This window comes from Scophthalmus maximus, chromosome 15, assembly GCF_022379125.1.
Source record: "Scophthalmus maximus strain ysfricsl-2021 chromosome 15, ASM2237912v1, whole genome shotgun sequence".
Classification (NCBI taxonomy): Eukaryota; Metazoa; Chordata; class Actinopteri; order Pleuronectiformes; family Scophthalmidae; genus Scophthalmus; species Scophthalmus maximus.
In genome coordinates, this window is record NC_061529.1 from 21,155,722 (window position 1) to 21,172,740 (window position 17,019).

Below are 17,019 nucleotides of genomic sequence, written 5' to 3' on the forward strand. Positions count from 1 at the left end.
AAGGCACATTTCTAAGACGATATTTGCACTTTTGGCGTTGCATGTACTTTTGCTGGCTCACTCCAGAGAGGAAGCAGCATCACAGACCAGGGAGCTGGTTACGCACCTGTTGAACCTGGGCTTTGCCATAAACTGGAAAAAGAGCTCTCCTCTACACTCTCAAAATGTTGTTTATCTGGGGGTGGAATTGAATTCAGCTGCTATGAGAGCGCGCCTCTCACAGCAGCAGATAGAGACACTGATATGGAACGCCAAAAGCGCAAATATCGTCTTAAAAGAATTATGTCTCAACATGGCAAAAACTGCCGTGTCGAGACGTCAAAAAATGAGGTCTCGACACGCATTTTTCAATGGACCGTTCTATTCTTTTCTAATAGGGGTGTTTTTTTTTCTGTTGCTGTTACTAGTCCTTCCTCTAGGTGTCACTGCACATCCACATGTTCGTTTCTTGGAAACTGTCAAGGCATGGTACACATGACATGACAAGGGTATTTTAAATTGTAATGATTTTTAACAGAACACAATATTCTATAATAATATTAATAATAATATATTTTATTTATAGAGCACTTTTCATTGCTAAAAGCAATCTCAAAGTGCTCTTTCTATGGCCCCTGTTTCCCGGTTCTCATACAGCTGTTTCATACTAATTTTATTGTGACAGACAGAAGTATTCTACTCAACATTTAAGCTTTTATGGAGAAATGTTGTCTAAAATATTCTCAACCTCAATACATAACAGATTCATTATTTGTAGGGTATAGATGGCAATCATCCTAAATATTGACAAGTCAACATGGAGGACATAAAGTTGTCTCTCAACAATAACAGTATTGATAATAATAATAATAAAAAACAACATTTATATTCTATTCTATTTTTTACAGAGTGGGACGCAGCAGGCCAACCAAGAAATCCTCCTGGTTCCTCGTGCTCATCTACAGTGACATACACTCCAGCAGCATCTTATTTCTTTATGAAGGATATATATTATATAATAATATAATAAATACATTATTTAAGTACAAAACTTGGTGAAATGATTTCAGTTTATTCAGTACTTTTTGAAAACAGTTTCATCATATTTTAACAATATCGTGATAATACTGATAACCCTGAAAATTTTCGTCACAATAATCATTGTTATAGCCATAGAGAAATGAATGTAAATGTTCCATCAAAGCTGAAAAGCAACATACTCCCATGAACTTTAAAAGACACATTAGTAAGCCGTTCAGGGACACCTCAGGGGACGGTCCTATTTCCCTTCCTGTTCACTCTGTGAACCTCACAGTCCTGCAACCTGCAGACATTTTCAGATGGTTCTGCTACTGTGTCAGCATGGGACAGGAGTTGGAGTACAGGGGGAAGGTGGAGAGTTTTGTGGAGTGGTGAGGATGAAACTACCTGCAACTCAATGTCACAAAGACCAAGGAGTTGGTGGTGGAGTTCAGGAAGAAAGGGACCCGTCTCCAACCAGTCTGCATCAAGGGTACAGATGTTGACACTGTAGATGACTCCAAGTATCTGGACATCCAAATAGACAACAAGTTGGACTGGACAAAAAACTCACCTGCCTGTATTCTCAGGTGACTCAGACTTTCAAAGAGTGCAGAGCCATGCTGCAAATGGTTGATCACTCGGTGGTGGCCAGCTTCATCTTCTACGCTGTTGTGTGCTGGGGCAGCAAGGTGAAGGCCGCTCATGCTAATCGAAGCTGATTCTGAAGCTGAAATTGACCACCTCTACATGCCTACATGCATTAAATTGCAGCCATGTGATTAGCTGATTAGCTATTTGTGCTAACAAGCAATTGAACAGGTGTACCTAATAAAGTGGCCGGTGAGTGTATATATATATATATATATATATATATATATATATAGCATGAGAGGTGCTGTCCATAATACTAAGGAGGTTTCCTCAGCATTCTTCTCTCTGACACCTCCTCAAAAGACTCCAGATCCATTCCCAGGACAGAACCAGCTTCTATTAGCATGCCCGGCCTTCACCTTGCTTCATCCGGCTGAATTGACGGATTCAGCTGGATGATTGTGTTCCTCCAAGCTGCCAACAACAATAGAAGCAGCACTGTGATGGAGCAGTTTGTTCAGGCAGTTGACCAATTTGGTGTCCCCTCTAGAGTACGCTGTGACCATGGTGGGGAAAACAATGCTGCTTGCCTCTTCATGGACGTTTTTCGAGGGACAGCTTGGGGAAGTGCTTTGAGAGGAAGGAGCACTCACAACCAAAGAATTAAGAGACTGTGGAGAGATGTTTTGACTGGCCTCTCCAATGTGCACCACTCACTCTTCACACTTCTGGAGCAAGATGGAATCTTGGATATTAATAGTGAAACTCACCTTTGGGCTCTTCACTATGTGTCCATTTTGATTAACATTATCATTGGACAGCAGCCGTACCGGACTGTCTCTACCTCCATCATTGAGTCCATCCTCACCGCCTCCATCACCATCTTGTATCATCCGCAGGGCCCAAAAGGTGATCAGCTGCAACCTGCGGTCCCTCCAGGACACTGTCAGTGAGGACCCCCACTGACAGGCACTCTAACCCTCCTTCCCCCAACACCACCCAGTCATCTGCCCATTATGCTGCCAGATTTTTGCAAAGTCTGACATTGAACTTATCATTGTAATAATGTATATATAGTTGCATATGTATAGTCTTTTTTCATTTATGGTAATTTTTTTATCTATGTTCTTGTGTGCAGTACTTTTGTTAATGGTTTATTTTTGTAATTATTGTTTGACCTGAACACCTAGGCAAATTCCTTGTATTTGAAAATGTTACTGGCAATAAAGCCCTTTCCTTTCTGATTCCGACATCTAAGACTGGTTTGATGGTGAGCTCTACAAAATCTAAATTTTTCGATTCCCCCTAGAAATACCAAGTTTGGAAGATGTATGTGTCATATTGGTAACTTGTGAGGAAAATATCTGTAACTTTATTTATTTACTCACACATCAATCCCAGCTGACATTGGGCGAGAGAGTTAGGGTTAGAGTGCCTGTCAGTGGGGGTCCTCACTGACAGTGTCCTGGAGGGACCGCAGGTTGCAGCTGATCACCTTTTGGGCCCTGCGGATGATACAAGATGCTGATGGAGGCGCTCCTATGCATCAACAGCTCAAAATGTCTAGTTTTTAATTCATTGGCTTACATAAAATAGCGAACAACAAATATGAGTCGATATGTGTGAAACATTGAAATTTACCTGAATACATGAATTATCATTGTGAATGGTTTGGGATCTCCAGCTGGTCACCCTAAAATGCACCAGAATGCAGGAAATCACATCTACGATATTCAAAATGTAGAAATTTTGAAACATGTTTTTTCCTATTTTTATGCAATAAATGCCTAAGCCTAATAAGTCATCTTTTCCTTGAAGAGAGCCAACAAAAAGGACCGACGCCGAGCGCGCCAATATGCCATCGTACCAAATCGTTGACCAGGCCTGAAAAAAATATAGGGAACGTTACCTATATTAATATAATTTTTTCACACAATAAATGATAGGCAGGAGAGCCAGCCGAAAACCGTGCATCCTTTGGATTTTCAGCATTTGTTGAACAAATAAGTACATTACATTGCCCTTAAAAAAAATACAACTATAAATCATAGTTTACCTGTCAATAAGTCCTGGTGGCCGATCCTCCCCAAGCCTGTCCTGGACAAGGGATTTGAAACGATCGGCCAAATTATTGAGGCGTTGTTGCTGCTCCATTTCTTAACTCGCTTCTGTGGCTGGTAGAATGAAGTGATGAGGACCGCTATTAATGAATGCCCGCCAACTTTAATTGATGCCTTCATGTGTTATCGGAATGATGGAAAATACGATTTGCCGACTTGGAAATTGAAAATTAACGCTTCTTTCATCTTTTTTATCAGTGCATCCGCATACTGTTGTTTGTGTACAAAATTTTAATCTGTAATCGATGAATACCAAAAGAGAATGAGTATGTTAATTGGAAAAAAACAACGGGATTTTGAACGCATCGCCCAACCGAAAAATATCTACCCAATCTCTTCAAACCTCTGTCTAAAGCCACGCCCCCAGAACACGTGAAGTCCGGTTCCGACCCTGGCCATTTCCCGCGTGTTCTCCAAACTCTCTTTCCCCCTTTCCTGTACTTTCAAAAATACATCTGATATGGTGGTCAGTGGGTTCTTTGTGTTATTGTCTACCTGACATGTACAGTGTTCTTTGTGAACAATAAAGCTCTGTCCAATAAAAAAAAATCAAATCTGTCCTGACTGAGTTTGGAGCTGTAAAATCAGCTGTTGGACCTCTTACTGACAGCAGATGCTCCTCATCTTATTTTGTGGCAACATGGAGGTCACAGTTATGATACCCAGTTGCTGTGACTGGAAGATACAAGATCGCTACCCAGATCCACAAGGACAACATAAAGATTTCATACCAAGTATAGTGTAGTGAGTATAGTTTTTTGTGCAATACCAAAGTTTATATATTTTTATGTTCTGCATAGCCTGTTCAGAATTGTTTGAATAAAACTCTTTAAAATGTTCTCACAGCATGAACAATCCAACCATTACGTGTATCTCTTTACAAGCTGCAGCTGCGGTCAGGATGTGCATGTCACAGTCTCCTCATCTTTAGACAGTGGATGTCCTTTTGAAAGAATATCACAAATCAACATTACTGTGTGTTGCATGTTATTAATCAATTTCTTCTTTTCTTCAGCGGGGAGCAGCATGATCCAGAGCAGGAGCTGAATCACAGTCACCATATTGTGAAGTGTTGAACCGACCAGCCCTGAACTGGTGACCAGCAGCAGTGTAGTAGTCCTTTCCATGACCATTCAGCTTTGCCACACGCAGGAAAAGAAGCTTAGCACCCCCCATCACAGAAAGCCCATTCCCCTCTATCTAATTGACTCTCTGCCTCTTTTAATTCATTGATCATCCTCCAGCTTCAGCCCTGTTTTAGCTCAATTTAATGATTAGGAACTACACAATAACGATATTCCTTATACAACATCAACTGTGGTCTTTTGCCCATCTCTCCACACTGGTTGATCAATTCTGAACTTTGTATATAAGTGCTTATGAAAAGATTTGCCTACTCAACCGTTTAAGTTAAAAAAATAACCAATGTATATGCAATGAAAGTACAGCATCAGTATTTACATGTGTGTGTGTGTGTGTGTGTATATATATACATATAGGATGAGAGGTGCTGTCCATAATACTAAGGAGGTTTCCTCAGCATTCTTCTCTCTGACACCTCCTCCAAAGACTACAGATCCATTCCCAGGACAGAACCAGCTTCTATTAGCATGAGCTGCCTTCACCTTGCTGCCCCAGCACACAACAGCGTAGAAGATGAAGCTGGCCACCACCGAGTGATCAAACATTTGCAGCATGGTTCAGCAGTCTTTGAAAGTCTCAGTCTCCTGAGTATACAGGCAGGTGTGTTTTTTGTCCAGTCCAACTTGTTGTCTATGTGGATGTCCAGATACTTGGAGTCATCTACAGTGTCAACATCTGTACCCTTGATGCAGACTGAGTTGAGACGGGTCCCTTTCTTCCTGAACTCCACCACCAACTCCTTGGTCTTTGTGACATTGAGTTGCAGGTAGTTTCATCCTCACCACTCCACAAAACTGTCCACCTTACCCCTGTACTCCAACTCCTGTCCCCTGCTGACACAGTCCACAATAGCAGAACCATCTGTAGGAGCAATATTAGATGGCAATGTAACTGCCAAAAGAAGATATTGTGAAACACTTAACAGATGTAAAGGTATGAAAATGTAATCACTATTGTAGTCACAACTAAAAATGAAAACCTCCTTTGCCACTTCTTGCAGGTCTTCAAGTGTTTGACTAACTTTCCAAAAGGCAAACTTCTATGCAATCCAGCGAGGAAACAAGGCAGATGTAAAATAAAAGAAATATGCAATTTATTCTCCATAATATGAACAGTTATAACATGAAACAAACCATTTCTGTCCTGATCAACTTGTTCTTCAATCATTCAAGAAGCCAATGAGGCCCATAGCTTAAAGGGCTGCGCCTATACTCATAGAATCTGGAGTTACAATACGTAACTGTCGTTCTCCGGTTCCTGACGGCTGCTCCTGTGGAGGCGCTGACGCACCATTACGCATCAGTGAAGAACCACAGAAGTAGAATATGTCCGCCTCTGTCTTCTATCACGTCCTCACACAGACTTTGAATAGCTGTGACTGACTGTAACATCATCGACTAACTCTCAACCGACCAGAGAAGATGAGCGGACGCGGCAAGGGAGGAAAAGGACTCGGTAAAGGAGGCGCCAAGCGTCACCGTAAAGTTCTCCGTGATAACATCCAGGGCATCACCAAGCCCGCCATCCGCCGCCTGGCTCGCCGTGGCGGAGTGAAGCGCATCTCCGGTCTGATCTACGAGGAGACCCGCGGTGTGTTGAAGGTTTTCCTGGAGAACGTGATCCGTGACGCCGTCACCTACACCGAGCACGCCAAGAGGAAGACCGTGACCGCCATGGACGTGGTGTATGCTCTGAAGAGGCAGGGCCGCACTCTGTACGGCTTCGGAGGATAAACCACCAGCACCTGAACGCACCACCACCACCAACAACACAACGGCTCTTTTAAGAGCCAAACACTCAGTCCCTGAGAGCTCTCATCCTCTGATGCACACACACACACACACACACACACACACACACACACACACACACACACACACACACACACACAGTGGGAAAATTATATATCAATACAACAATGTGGCTCCATGTGACCACTGCTAGTTTACCAACATACTAGACACGTCTATTATTTTCTACATGTGTCAATAGGGTGTTTAAAATCATCTATTCTGTATATTTGTGTATTCTACCACATGCCGTCTTGCATCACATCAATCCACTTTGCTTTTCTTTCTCTGAGCAATATTTTTACAGAAATGTATCTTTAACTCCAAACCCAAATTTATGGTCAAGGCCTCCATCTTTCCTGTTCCTGTACATGAGATTCCTTCCTGTAACTTCATTTAATGTTTTGTCTGTGGCAAGAAAGACTAAATAAAAAAATATGAACAAGAAAAGGATCTAATTTATTAACATTCTAGTTGTGTATCTTAGTAGAGATCTACACTATACTAAGTGTTTTTTTTACCACAATCAATGAAGTTTTCAATTTTACCTTTAGTTTTTATTTATTTTTTTCCCCTCAAGTTCAATTTCACACACTCCTTACTTATACTGCCCCTTTCATGGTTTTGATATAATTTCAGACTAATAAAAATGAAAATTACAATTCATTTCCAACGCTCTCTCAATATTAATTTCCATAAATGACAAGACTTGACCACAAGCTTGTATTTGAGTTAGAAAATGATTTTTTCTTCCCTCTCCCCTCCTCCCATTTTTCTTTTTGTTTCTTTGGACAAAATCATTTTGTTTTCAGTTACAAGCTCTGTAATCGTATCAGTTTTACAGACGATATCAGAAAGAATATGTACACTTGTTTCCCCTTTATACATTTATTGGCTTTTCTATCATTTGAATAAAATAAAAATATAATTAGTCGACTTAGACAATAAACCAGTTGCCAGAGATAATGCATTCAGTTTGGTGAAGGAACAATACTGATGTTGTTTTCTAACAAGACTTTGGAGAAGTTGTTTTTCATGTTATACAAATGAAATAATGTTAAGACTCAAAAAGAGGAAATCATTTTCCAGACCTGGTTTTTGGACTCATTCATGATGTTGATGAGATCTGATCCAGCTAGGACAGAATTGCAGTAGTCCAGGCCTGAGATGACAAGAGCCTGCACCTATACCTGCGTCGCTTTCTCTGTGAGGATCAGACGTAGCCTCCTGATGTTGTGTCACACCCATGTTCCTAGCAGTTTGAGTAGGGGTCACTACAGAGTCCAGACTGCACCTCACTCCCTGAATTTATTATATTAAACGCAATTTTGAGTTATAGCTTTATGGTTGAATGCACTTATTGTAAGTCGCTTTGGACAAAAGTGTCCGCTAAATGAATGTAATGTAATGTAATCATTTCCAGAGCTTGGTTTTTGGACTCATGATGTTAATGAGATTTGAACAACAACCTTATTTGATTTGACACAGAATGACCCATGTGACCTGTCGCTCTGCACTCTGATCCAAACCAAAGTTTTTCATAATGTCATTTTGATCCTGAGTCTCGATCACATTGACTTATATGACTCATTCACATGCAGGAGTGGCAGCCTCCTGTATAGTTTCATTCACTGCTGTGGAGACTTGGATCATCAAGATGCCTGAGCCTGCGAAGTCTGCGCCCAAGAAGGGTTCCAAGAAAGCCGTGACCAAGACCGCCGCCGGCAAGGGAGGCAAGAAGAGGAGAAAGACCAGGAAGGAGAGCTACGCCATCTACGTGTACAAGGTGATGAAGCAGGTTCATCCCGACACCGGCATCTCCTCCAAGGCCATGGGCATCATGAACTCCTTTGTGAGCGACATCTTTGAGCGCATCGCTGCTGAGGCGTCTCGTCTGGCTCACTACAACAAGCGCTCCACCATCACGTCCAGGGAGATTCAGACCGCCGTGCGTCTGCTGCTGCCTGGTGAACTGGCCAAGCACGCTGTGTCCGAGGGCACCAAGGCTGTGACCAAGTACACCAGCTCCAAGTAAACCGCTCTGCTGCTGCTGCAGTCATCCAACACAACGGCTCTTTTAAGAGCCACACACTTCATCTTAAAGAGCAAACTGTTCACACTCCTCAGTGTCTGATGTTTAGATAGACTGTTATTGATGGATCTCAAATGTGACATTGATGTGAGGTCACATCTGTACTTACAGATGTTCACCTGTGACAGTATCACTCGGGTGTGAACAGGGCCTGTGATAAAAGGCTGCACACTGTCAGTAAATGAGCAGCTTTTAGTTTCTCCCGTTGGAACAGCATCTAGAACCATGTGACTTTTTTCTTTTAATGAATGATGTTTTACTCATTTTAATTGATTACCGCAATTTTTCCCACAGTTTTAACTATTGCTGTGCTTTTATTTCGAGCTGTTTTTGTAATGTTGCATGGAGTTTCCGACTGCCCCTGAACTACTCACCAGACTTGTCACTGGCAGCAGTGTGATGCGCAGCACGGTGTTGGCGCAGCATCCTGTGTCCGTTTGGCGCTATTTCTCCAGCCTGGGTCGAGAGCAGAGAACGCTGTCGCCCAGGAGGATTGTGAGTATAGTGTTGAGCTGCGGACTCGAGGGGCCAGGCAGTGTGGGCAGAGCCTTGAGACTTGTGTGGGCGGGTGTCCTGTGCTTCCAGGTGGACGCCGAGCGCATGGCGAGCAGTCGAGCCGGGAAGGCGCACGGCTGTGCTGAAGAAGAGGAGCGACTCTGCGCCGCATCCTGGACCTCGTTGGGGAAACGGACACGAAGGACTCTGGACCGGGGTTTTAATAATGTTATTATAGTAAATGTTGTCAAGCTCCTATCTGCATCTGTGGATCTGTTTTAAATCGCCTCACTCCTGATTTATTATAAGAACCGGTGTTGTCCTAGGCTCATTCCACCCTCTAGGTGGCGTGGTCGGCATTATGAATGAACTAATCCTCAAATTGAACTTCGTTTTAAACTTAAGATCAACAGACACAGCAGTTTAATGTGTCATGGAAGTGTAAGTAATGTATCATCAGCACCTCGGTGTTGTCCAACGAGCTCCACACATCTATAGATTTGGGTAGAGCTCAGTAACTTTGTTCTCAGGCCTCACCCGCTCTCTGTTCCTGCCTGGACGTCCTGGTGTACAGATGAAGTCAGGAGCTGAGCCTCCACTCTCCCCTGAACAGCTCAGGTGGATCTTTGACATCTGAGACATGCAGCTGCTGATCCAGGACCAGCTCTGGAGATCCACCCTGTGATTCTCTCTGCTCATATCAGATACTTGCACTCATTGTGAAAAGCTCCCTGGTGCTAGGACACGGACCAAAACACACAATATGTGACACAAAGGAAGGAGATTTTATAGATCAGATTGAATTCCCTCCACACGTTGAGCTCACCATATATGATGAATGAATTCACATCAAGACAGTCAACAAATAAAAAATAACTCACAATAACTGTCATTTTTGTTTTTTACGTGTGCTTCGTTGTATTTTGTATTTGTCACCTTTTTTTGTTCAATTTCTATTTAATTAATATTTTCATAAAAGCCCTTCCAGGGACAGATGTTGGAAATTAGCATATACAGTAAACTGATACTTTTTACACAGGTGCAGATTGCATCTGTCTTGTCAAATAAACCAATAGTGTGCAGTATCACACTTGCTTCTTTTTTATTATTATTTGTTTGAAAAAAAGTGTAAATGTGATTTTTTTTTTTTTTGTTTTGTTTTGGTCATTTCGACAGACCAGGGTGAAATCAAGATCTGGGCATCATTCACTGAAAATGTTTCAAACAATGAGAAAGGCAAACAAACCTGGATCTGTCACTAACATAACATTCCAAATATGTTTGCATATTTGTGCTGACCAAGGTGAACAGGAGAAAACAAACTCCTCGATCAAGAGGTGTTTCTTCTTGATCTTAGTTGAACTACATCATCAATGTGACTTTGATGCTGTGAAATAAATGATGGTTGTGAATTATATACTCGGTTTATGATATAGGATCTTGAGGCACAAGGAGCTTTGACCAGGAGAGTGTGTGGCTCTAAAAAGAGCCTTTGTGTTGGAGGTTTCCAGCAGCTATGTTTATTTCTTTCATGTAGTAAATTATAGTGATGTTGATCCACACTCCATACCAACTGGTGGCAGTAATGCACCCAGTTTCTGTTAGTCAACTGCCCAAAAAAACTCAAGATTTTAATTTTTGTAATTTGTGAGCTGCAACTCACCTATCAGTGAAGGTTTTGGTAGTTGGATACGTGAACAAAAAATGAATAGTTTTAGTTTTTACTAGACACTGATAGGTGAGTTGTGCATGCTCGCAAATTGCTAAATCGAAAATCACCCACTTGCTCATTGTAGTGTGGAGGTCACATGATTCCAGTCTATAGCGTGGCGCTCCACAGCTGCAGTGGTCTGCAGCCAGACCCTCTTGGAAAGTTCTGTGACATCCATAGATTAATATCATAAATACTTTGAGTTAGGGTGTGTAAGGTGCTTACAGGTGTCCTTTGTGTTTCTTTATAACATGAGCAAGTGGGAGCTATGAAGATTCAATAACAATGGTCCAAGAATGGAGCCTTGTGGTACTCCACATGTTATGTCCATTATGTCAGTACCAAAATCTCTGATTTGATTATAGATCAATTGTTGAGCTGCTGTATAATATTTCTGATATTCATGTGTTTAAGTTTAACACTAAGGATTGTTTACTGTGGTGTAGGGGACGGTGTTTGATTCCAAGTCTCTTGGTGACAAGTCACCAGTGGTCATCCATGACCAGACTGCAGCACTAGTGGACTCCTTCAGGTACCTGAGCATCCACATGGATTCTACAGCTAGTGTGGAAGGTCCATGTGGAGGCTGTTTGCTCCAGGGCACAGCAGAGGCTGCACTTCTCCAGGAGGCTGGAAGAAGAAGCCTCCTGTGCCACAGTATCTCAGTATGTGGATTGATGACTTGACAGTCAAAGGCCAAGATCAACCGACTTGTAGTCACAGCATTAAAATCACTTGAGTCTGTCAACATCCGTCAACAAAGTCATGTGGAGCTCAGAGAGTCTTGTAGGAGTCCTACTGCTCTTGACTCCTGCGCCTGTGGAGGCGCTGACGCACCATTACGCATCAGTGAAGAACCACAGAGGAAGAATATGTCCGCCTCTGTCTTCTATCACGTCCTCACACAGACTTTGAATAGCTGTGACTGACTGTAACATCATCGACTAACTCTCAACCGACCAGAGAAGATGAGCGGACGCGGCAAGGGAGGAAAAGGACTCGGTAAAGGAGGCGCCAAGCGTCACCGTAAAGTTCTCCGTGATAACATCCAGGGCATCACCAAGCCCGCCATCCGCCGCCTGGCTCGCCGTGGCGGAGTGAAGCGCATCTCCGGTCTGATCTACGAGGAGACCCGCGGTGTGTTGAAGGTTTTCCTGGAGAACGTGATCCGTGACGCCGTCACCTACACCGAGCACGCCAAGAGGAAGACCGTGACCGCCATGGACGTGGTGTATGCTCTGAAGAGGCAGGGCCGCACTCTGTACGGCTTCGGAGGATAAACCACCAGCACCTGAACGCACCACCACCAACACAACGGCTCTTTTAAGAGCCAAACACTCAGTCCCTGAGAGCTGTCATCCTCTGATGGACACACACACACACACACACACACACACACACACACACACACACACACACACACACACACACACACACACACACACACACACACACACACACACACACACACACACACACACACAGAGAGAGCACCACTGTCATAACACATTGCAAATAGACATGTTAATTATTTAGCTGGTTTCAGGTCACTTAAAATCATATGATGGAAGCTGGCTGAGGTCATATAATAACTCCTTTAGAAAGTTTGCTCTTTTTCCATGTGATGAAATAATAACGTGTGATCAGAGCTACTTGTCTGGTAAATCATTCTCTTCCGGCATCGAAATTTATCTTTAAATCACTGCTGACATTTGAGCTCTTTACTTAAACAAGTTTATTCTCCAATACTTTGTTGGTTTTAGAGTCGCTGTGCATTTCACACTACACAACCTGATCGCTTGTCATTTTTCAATGGAAAGTTTACATGAAGCGAATGTAAACAATATGATTCTCATCTTTTAATCAGTAAGAGAAAATCAAAATTAACTGATACAACTAGGTCGATATAGTACACCCAACATTACACTATATTTTATAAAGTGAGGGCATTTCTAATCATTCCTTTCAGTTCACTTACTTGACCTCAATCTTAAACAGATTTAATTTCCCCCAAAAACGTCTTATGACCCCTGCCATTTAAATCAGCTTTGGTGGAAAATGTCCGTTACAGAGTTTGAGGTAAATATTCTTAAGACATTTTAATCAAATAGGAGTTTAAAATCATTTATATAGTACATCTGTTTATTGTGGCACTATTAGTCAGTGTAGTTATGTTCTATGTATAAAAGACGGTTTGCACATTTCCTTCTCCCCATCATGATGCAGCCACAGAAATACAGAAATTAAAGCTTTGAAGTTACGATCCTTCATGTTTCCTCTTGACCTTCGTTGAACAACATCGTCAATTGGAATTTGAAGCTGTGAAAATAATTTTGGTTGATAAAACCCCCTGAATTCAGGTAACTGTAATAACTTGTGTTTTGTATTACTGATATTTAAACAGTATATATATATAACTTATAAGAGTTAAGTTATGCGAATAACACGTGGTCCTGATGTGAATGTTAACATTATTATTATTGTTATTGAAGATACAGGATGACGATGAAACACGAGGAGCTTTGCTGCTCGTCAGAGGAGTGTGTGGCTCTTAAAAGAGCCTTTGTGTTGGAGGGGTCCAGCAGCTTTACTTGGACTTGGCGGCCTTCTCGGTCTTCTTGGGCAGCAGAACAGCCTGGATGTTGGGCAGCACGCCGCCCTGAGCGATGGTCACTCCGCCCAGCAGTTTGTTGAGCTCCTCGTCGTTGCGCACGGCCAGCTGCAGGTGGCGGGGGATGATGCGGGTCTTCTTGTTGTCGCGGGCGGCGTTTCCAGCCAGCTCCAGGATCTCAGCGGTCAGGTACTCCAGCACAGCCGCCAGGTAGACGGGGGCGCCGGCGCCCACACGCTGCGCGTAGTTGCCTTTGCGCAGCAGCCTGTGAACACGGCCGACTGGGAACTGGAGCCCGGCACGGGAGGAGCGGGTCTTCGCCTTCGCTCGGGCCTTTCCGCCGGTCTTTCCTCGTCCGCTCATTGTTCCTGGTCTCAGACAATGTGGCGCAAAGAGCGCAAACCCCCCGCTTTATGTCCGCGGATCGAGCGGGACCAACCAGAGAGGAGGCTCCCAGCAGCGCAGCGTCACCACGTCACAGCGGCCCCGCAGATAAAGAGCAGAGTGTCGCGGCCCTGCGCTCCACTTTCCTCCTGTTCAGAGAATCAAGCAGCAACATGGCGAGGACCAAGCAGACCGCTCGGAAATCCACTGGAGGCAAAGCTCCCAGGAAGCAGCTGGCCACCAAGGCTGCCCGCAAGAGCGCGCCGGCCACCGGCGGCGTGAAGAAGCCTCACCGCTACAGGCCCGGTACCGTGGCTCTGAGAGAGATCCGTCGCTACCAGAAGTCCACGGAGCTGCTGATCCGCAAGCTGCCCTTCCAGCGGCTGGTGCGAGAGATCGCTCAGGACTTCAAGACCGACCTGCGCTTCCAGAGCTCCGCGGTCATGGCTCTGCAGGAGGCCAGCGAGGCTTACCTGGTCGGCCTGTTCGAGGACACCAACCTGTGCGCCATCCACGCCAAGAGGGTCACCATCATGCCCAAGGACATCCAGCTGGCCCGCCGCATCCGAGGGGAGAGGGCGTAACCTGCTGCTGCTCCACTGACCACAACACCGGCTCTTTTAAGAGCCACTGACTCTGACCTGGAGACAACGGTCCTCTGATGCTCTCACTCCTTAGGAACTGATGTGTAGTTCAATGATCACATGATGAACCATCGTTAGGTGGTGTGATTTGCCTACATAATGCCTGAAGATAGATTCATTATATCGATTAAACGTCCTAGTGATTTTTGGGAGACCATGTTTTTATTTAAAATTAATTAATACACATGTAATAATTTGCTCAAGTTAATCCGTGGAAGGATGGAGTTAATACATGTCCTGAGGAAATAAAAACTGTCATGCGACCCCCGTAAGAGATTCCTCTAAACTTTAAATCCCATAGTGGAAGGAAGAATATGAACTGTAAACTCAAAATAAGTCTTTAATACTGTCAGTATAAATTTGTTTAAGATTTCAGTACGGTGGCCACTTTGCAGTACATAAGTTGTGTCCAGCTCTAATTCTAGACATACGGTGCAGTCAAGGATCAAAGTATTACTTTTTCGGCGTCGGGTCGTAGAACTTGTACTGGTCCATGATCTTCTCCTTTTGTCAACGAAGAGGATTCAGCTTGTCGCCGATTAGAGCAAAGAGACAGAAAAGCTTTGTTCAAATTGGCGGTATTGTTATACTTTAACTTCTCCCCATTTGTATCAAAAAAGTGCAGAAGAATTAACACCTACCTCTTCTTTCAGAGATCTGTGGACTTCAACACTCGTGGAAAAACCAAAATCACACCTGTCCATTAATCCACAGCAGATGCTTCTGCCTCTGTCGAGACAAAATGTAAACCTGTTTGTAGTTTCCCGTTCTGCATGTCAAGGTGGGCTATGCAATTATTTTTTTTTTAAGGAGGCACTTTGTCAATTTACTTCAAACACTCATAACATAATGAATAAATGAAATCTGTCAACTGTGCCCGTAGCACAGGTAGAAGTTGCAAAATGGCAGAAAGTGACAAACTAAAATTTAAAAAAAAAAAAAGCTCTCGTACACGTGAAGCAGTAAATTAATGTTTAGATCTTTGACAATGTGCATTGTATCAGTGACTTTGTCGTTCTCGTATTCAGACTTTATTTGCAACATCATTTTAGACATTGTTCAACAAAAAGTGCTTTACATGATAAAAACAATATGCCCTTGAATCATCCACGAGTTGAAGAAACTATGAATCTCAGTTAAGATGGCAATCACATCTTTCATAATAAAAGAAACAGCGTCTGTCAATTCCCAAACATTCGCTCTTTCAGACTTGAGGCACTGAGGAGTGTGAACAGTTTGCTCTTTCAGATGAAGTGTGTGGCTCTTAAAAGAGCCGTTGTGTTGGATGACTGCAGCAGCAGCATCAGAGCGGTTTACTTGGAGCTGGTGTACTTGGTCACAGCCTTGGTGCCCTCGGACACAGCGTGCTTGGCCAGTTCACCAGGCAGCAGCAGACGCACGGCGGTCTGAATCTCCCTGGACGTGATGGTGGAGCGCTTGTTGTAGTGAGCCAGACGAGACGCCTCAGCAGCGATGCGCTCAAAGATGTCGCTCACAAAGGAGTTCATGATGCCCATGGCCTTGGAGGAGATGCCGGTGTCGGGATGAACCTGCTTCATCACCTTGTACACGTAGATGGCGTAGCTCTCCTTCCTGGTCTTTCTCCTCTTCTTGCCTCCCTTGCCGGCGGCGGTCTTGGTCACGGCTTTCTTGGAGCCCTTCTTGGGCGCAGACTTCGCAGGCTCAGGCATCTTGATGATCCAAGTCTCCACAGAAGTGAGTGAACCAGTACAGGAGGCTGCCACTCTACTTATTCAGGCTCCATGCAAACACGGCTGTGTGGTTCCTCTGCTGTGATTGGTCTAACTGCTCACTGGGCTGGAGGAGGGGCTCTTGTTTCCATGGTAACATGCCTTTGTTAAAGATGGACCCGGTCTGCATGTTGGAAATTGACATGTGAATGAGTCATATAAGTCAATGTGATCGAGACTCAGGATCAAAATGACATTATGAAAAACTTTGGTTTGGATCAGAGTGCAGAGCGACAGGTCACATGGGTCATTCTGTGTCAAATCAAATAAGGTTGTTGTTCAAATCTCATTAACATCATGAGTCCAAAAACCAAGCTCTGGAAATGATTACATTACATTACATTCATTTAGCGGACACTTTTGTCCAAAGCGACTTACAATAAGTGCATTCAACCATAAAGCTATAACTCAAAATTGCGTTTAATATAATAAATTCAGGGAGTGAGGTGCAGTCTGGACTCTGTAGTGACCCCTACTCAAACTGCTAGGAACATGGGTGTGACACAACATCAGGAGGCTACGTCTGATCCTCACAGAGAAAGCGACGCAGGTATAGGTGCAGGCTCTTGTCATCTCAGGCCTGGACTACTGCAATTCTGTCCTAGCTGGTCTGCCGGCATGTGCCATCCGACCTCTGCAGCACATCATCAGGACAGCAGAACCCCTTCAATGCTTTCGTCGCAGG

At 43.7% G+C, this 17,019-nt stretch overlaps 5 protein-coding genes across 5 annotated transcripts; 3 read left to right on the forward strand and 2 right to left on the reverse strand.

Annotated features, from left to right (window-relative positions):
* The first annotated feature begins 6,169 nt into the window (after window positions 1–6,169).
* Window positions 6,170–7,090, forward strand: LOC124849373 (histone H4). Its single transcript, XM_047327328.1, has one exon. The coding sequence runs from the start codon at window positions 6,278–6,280 to the stop codon at window positions 6,587–6,589; it is 312 nt and encodes a 103-aa protein (XP_047183284.1). The 5' UTR covers window positions 6,170–6,277; the 3' UTR covers window positions 6,590–7,090.
* A 1,198-nt stretch (window positions 7,091–8,288) lies between these two features.
* Window positions 8,289–10,323, forward strand: LOC118285932 (histone H2B 1/2-like). Its single transcript, XM_047327335.1, has one exon. It carries the CDS (start codon window positions 8,304–8,306, stop codon window positions 8,679–8,681), a length of 378 nt encoding a protein of 125 aa, XP_047183291.1. The 5' UTR covers window positions 8,289–8,303; the 3' UTR covers window positions 8,682–10,323.
* A 1,468-nt stretch (window positions 10,324–11,791) lies between these two features.
* LOC118285926 (histone H3-like) lies at window positions 11,792–14,855 on the forward strand. The gene is made up of 2 exons (XM_047327214.1): window positions 11,792–12,205; window positions 14,061–14,855. Exons 1-2 carry the CDS (start codon window positions 11,913–11,915, stop codon window positions 14,521–14,523), a joined length of 756 nt encoding a protein of 251 aa, XP_047183170.1. The 5' UTR covers window positions 11,792–11,912; the 3' UTR covers window positions 14,524–14,855.
* On the reverse strand, window positions 13,428–14,052 carry LOC118285929 (histone H2A). The gene has a single exon (XM_035609917.2). The coding sequence runs from the start codon at window positions 13,916–13,918 to the stop codon at window positions 13,532–13,534; it is 387 nt and encodes a 128-aa protein (XP_035465810.1). The 5' UTR covers window positions 13,919–14,052; the 3' UTR covers window positions 13,428–13,531.
* Window positions 14,856–14,998: 143 nt separating the features above from the next.
* Window positions 14,999–16,291, reverse strand: LOC118285927 (histone H2B 1/2-like). Its single transcript, XM_035609915.2, has 3 exons — window positions 15,901–16,291; window positions 15,225–15,312; window positions 14,999–15,111 (listed from the first exon to the last, which is right to left on the reverse strand). Exons 1-3 carry the CDS (start codon window positions 16,272–16,274, stop codon window positions 15,094–15,096), a joined length of 480 nt encoding a protein of 159 aa, XP_035465808.1. The 5' UTR covers window positions 16,275–16,291; the 3' UTR covers window positions 14,999–15,093.
* Window positions 16,292–17,019: the final 728 nt, after the last annotated feature.